This window comes from Salarias fasciatus, chromosome 1 (genome assembly GCF_902148845.1).
Source record: "Salarias fasciatus chromosome 1, fSalaFa1.1, whole genome shotgun sequence".
NCBI lineage: Eukaryota > Metazoa > Chordata > Actinopteri > Blenniiformes > Blenniidae > Salarias > Salarias fasciatus.
Window position 1 is genome coordinate 40,900,826 of NC_043745.1, and position 2,500 is coordinate 40,903,325.

A 2,500-nucleotide genomic window follows, 5' to 3' on the forward strand; every position below is an offset into this window, starting at 1 on the left:
TCTCCCTGCTTCCTGCTCACTCTTCCTGCTTCCTGCTCACTCTCCCTGCTCACTCTTCCTGCTTCCTGCTCACTCTCCCTGCTCACTCTCCCTGCTTCCTGCTCGCTCTCCCTGCTCACTCTCCCTGCTTCCTGCTCACTCTCCCTGCTTCCTGCTCACTCTTCATGCTCCCTGCTCACTCCTCCTGCTCACCCTCCCCGCAGCTCTGCGTCTCAGACGTGGTGGAGGACCTGATGGACGGACTGTCCCTGGCCGTGGAGTCAGAGAAGTCTCTGTTGTCTCCGGAGCCGGAGGGACAGACGGGGACGGGGCCTTCGGCGGACCTGCTGCAGGGTGAGACGTCCTCTGCTGAAGAGCCTCCTCACAGCTGCTCTGGAGTTTGACCTCTGACCTCTGGGTGCAGATCTGGAACCCTCTCTGGGCTCGGCAGGTCTTCAGGACCCTGCAGCAGGTTCTGGTCTGGCTCAAACCCTGCAGCAGGAGTTCTCCCTGGTCAACCTGCAGATCAGGAACGTCAACGTAGAGGTGAGACCGGTCGGTTAGGGACGGGTCAGTTAGAGACGGGTTGGTTAGGGATGGGCCATTAGAGACGGGTTGGTTAGGGATGGGCTGTTAGAGATGGGTCGGTTAGGAAGGGGTCAGTTGAGGCCTCAGTATGCTCCCCCGTCACCACGACGGCGTTCCTACGGCGGCAGCCCTACGCCGCTACTGAACGTATCTTGCTTCTGCGTCAAGGGAACGCCCTCCTCTGGAATTTCACCGCCAAGCCGCTAGGGCCTCGCGGCTCGGCAGTCAAAACAACAATGTGACTTCCGTAGCTCTGGAGACATAGATCTATAGACATAGATTTCTAGACGTACGTATCTAGACACGCTGCATTCACCGAACATATATCTGCATATATGACATATCTGGACCCGGGCTGTGGAGGAGGACAGGCTGAGGGACCAGGAGGACATGTTGCTGAAACTAATGAGCTTTTGGACGATTAAAGCCGTTTTGGGAGCAGCTCTACACACAGCCCTATGCTAGCAGTGCTAACACTGCTAACAGTATAGACGGGTCGGTTATTGATGGGTCAGTTAGGTATGGGTTGGTAAGGGACGGGTCGGTTAGGGACAGGTCAGAGACGGGTGGGTTAGGGATGGGTCAGTTAGGGACGGATGGGTTAGGAATGGGTCGGTTAGAGACGGGTCGATTAGAGACAGGTTAATTAGAGACGGGTTGGTTATTTGCAAGTCAGTTAGAGATGGGTCAGCTGGAGATGGTTAGTAGTGCCGGGTCAGAGATGGGTTAGTTGTAGATGGGTCAGTTAGATATTAGTTAGTGGTGGGTCAGTTAGATGGGTCGATTAGAGGCGGGTTGGTTAGGGACGGGTCATTAGAGATGGGTCAGTTAGAGATGGTTAGTTAATGACGGGTCGGTTAGAGGACGGACATCGCGGCGCCATCTCCTGGACTGACTCTGGCCGATGACCACTTCCTGTCTGCAGATGGACGCCCTGAACCACAGCTGCGTTGTCTCCGCCCACTTCGGCCCCCATCAGGTTCAGCTGGTGGTCAAGTTCCCCGCCCAGTACCCCAACAACGCCCCGCCCACCTTCCAGTTCGTCTCCCCGACGACCATCCCGTCCGCCATGAAGACCAAGATCCAGAAGGTTCCTGAGCGTCCCTCAGCAGCAGATGGCCTGTCCAGTCTGTCCTCACTGTCCCTCCGTCTGTCCTCACTGTCCCTCAGTCTTCACTCTGACGAGTTAGGGACAATTGGTTCTAAGTCTGTAGCTGATAGTCTATCGTGTCCATTGTGTCTTCAGCCTGTAGCGTCCAGTCCATCATGTCCATTACGTCTTTAGTGTCCAGTCCAGTGCGTCCTCTGGATGTCCAGTCTGTCTGCAGTCCTGCTCTGGATTTTCAGGCGGTCCTCTGTAGTTGCGGTATCGTTCAGCAGACTGAGGACAGACTGAGGACAGCCTGGACTGGGTTGTCTCAGACCACATCCGGACCGTCTGTTTCAGACCCTCAGGGACACGTCTCTGCAGAAGGTGAAGAGAAACCAGAACTGCCTGGAACCGTGTGTCCGGCAGCTAGTGTCCTGCCTGGAGTCTGACATGGTGAGGAACACGGTCCCGGTCCTGGTCCAGACCCTGATCCAGACCCTGACTCTGCTGTCCCCCCTCAGACTCAGGAGGAGAGTCCGGCCTCGGGGCCCTTCGTGCTCTCCAACCCAGTGGCTCCGGCCCTGCAGGCCTTTCCCCGGGTCACCAACACCTACGGCTCCTACCAGGTGACAGAACCCGGAGAACCCACCGCTACACCCCAACACAACCCTCTGCTACACCCCAACACAACCCTCTGCTACACCCCAACACAACCCTACACCCCAACACAACCCTACACCCCAACACAACCCTCTGCTACACCCCAACACAACCCTACACCCCAACACAAGCCTCTGCTACACCCAAACACAACCCTCTGCTACACCCCAACACAACCCTCTG

General features: G+C 56.8%; 1 protein-coding gene across 3 annotated transcripts in view; it reads left to right on the plus strand.

Moving 5' to 3' along the window:
- The window catches only part of wdr59 (WD repeat domain 59), a 20,166-nt gene that overhangs the window by 6,347 nt on the left and 11,319 nt on the right, over positions 1-2,500 (plus strand). For all 3 annotated transcript variants that reach the window (XR_003931281.1, XM_030088506.1, XM_030088512.1), the window contains exons 12-16: positions 204-333; positions 404-525; positions 1,493-1,657; positions 2,015-2,110; positions 2,179-2,283. Coding sequence is in view for 2 of the 3 variants with exons in the window: in XM_030088506.1 (XP_029944366.1) it covers positions 204-333; positions 404-525; positions 1,493-1,657; positions 2,015-2,110; positions 2,179-2,283 (618 nt within the window). In the remaining variant the exon portion in view is untranslated. The remainder of the gene's footprint in view (positions 1-203; positions 334-403; positions 526-1,492; positions 1,658-2,014; positions 2,111-2,178; positions 2,284-2,500) is intronic.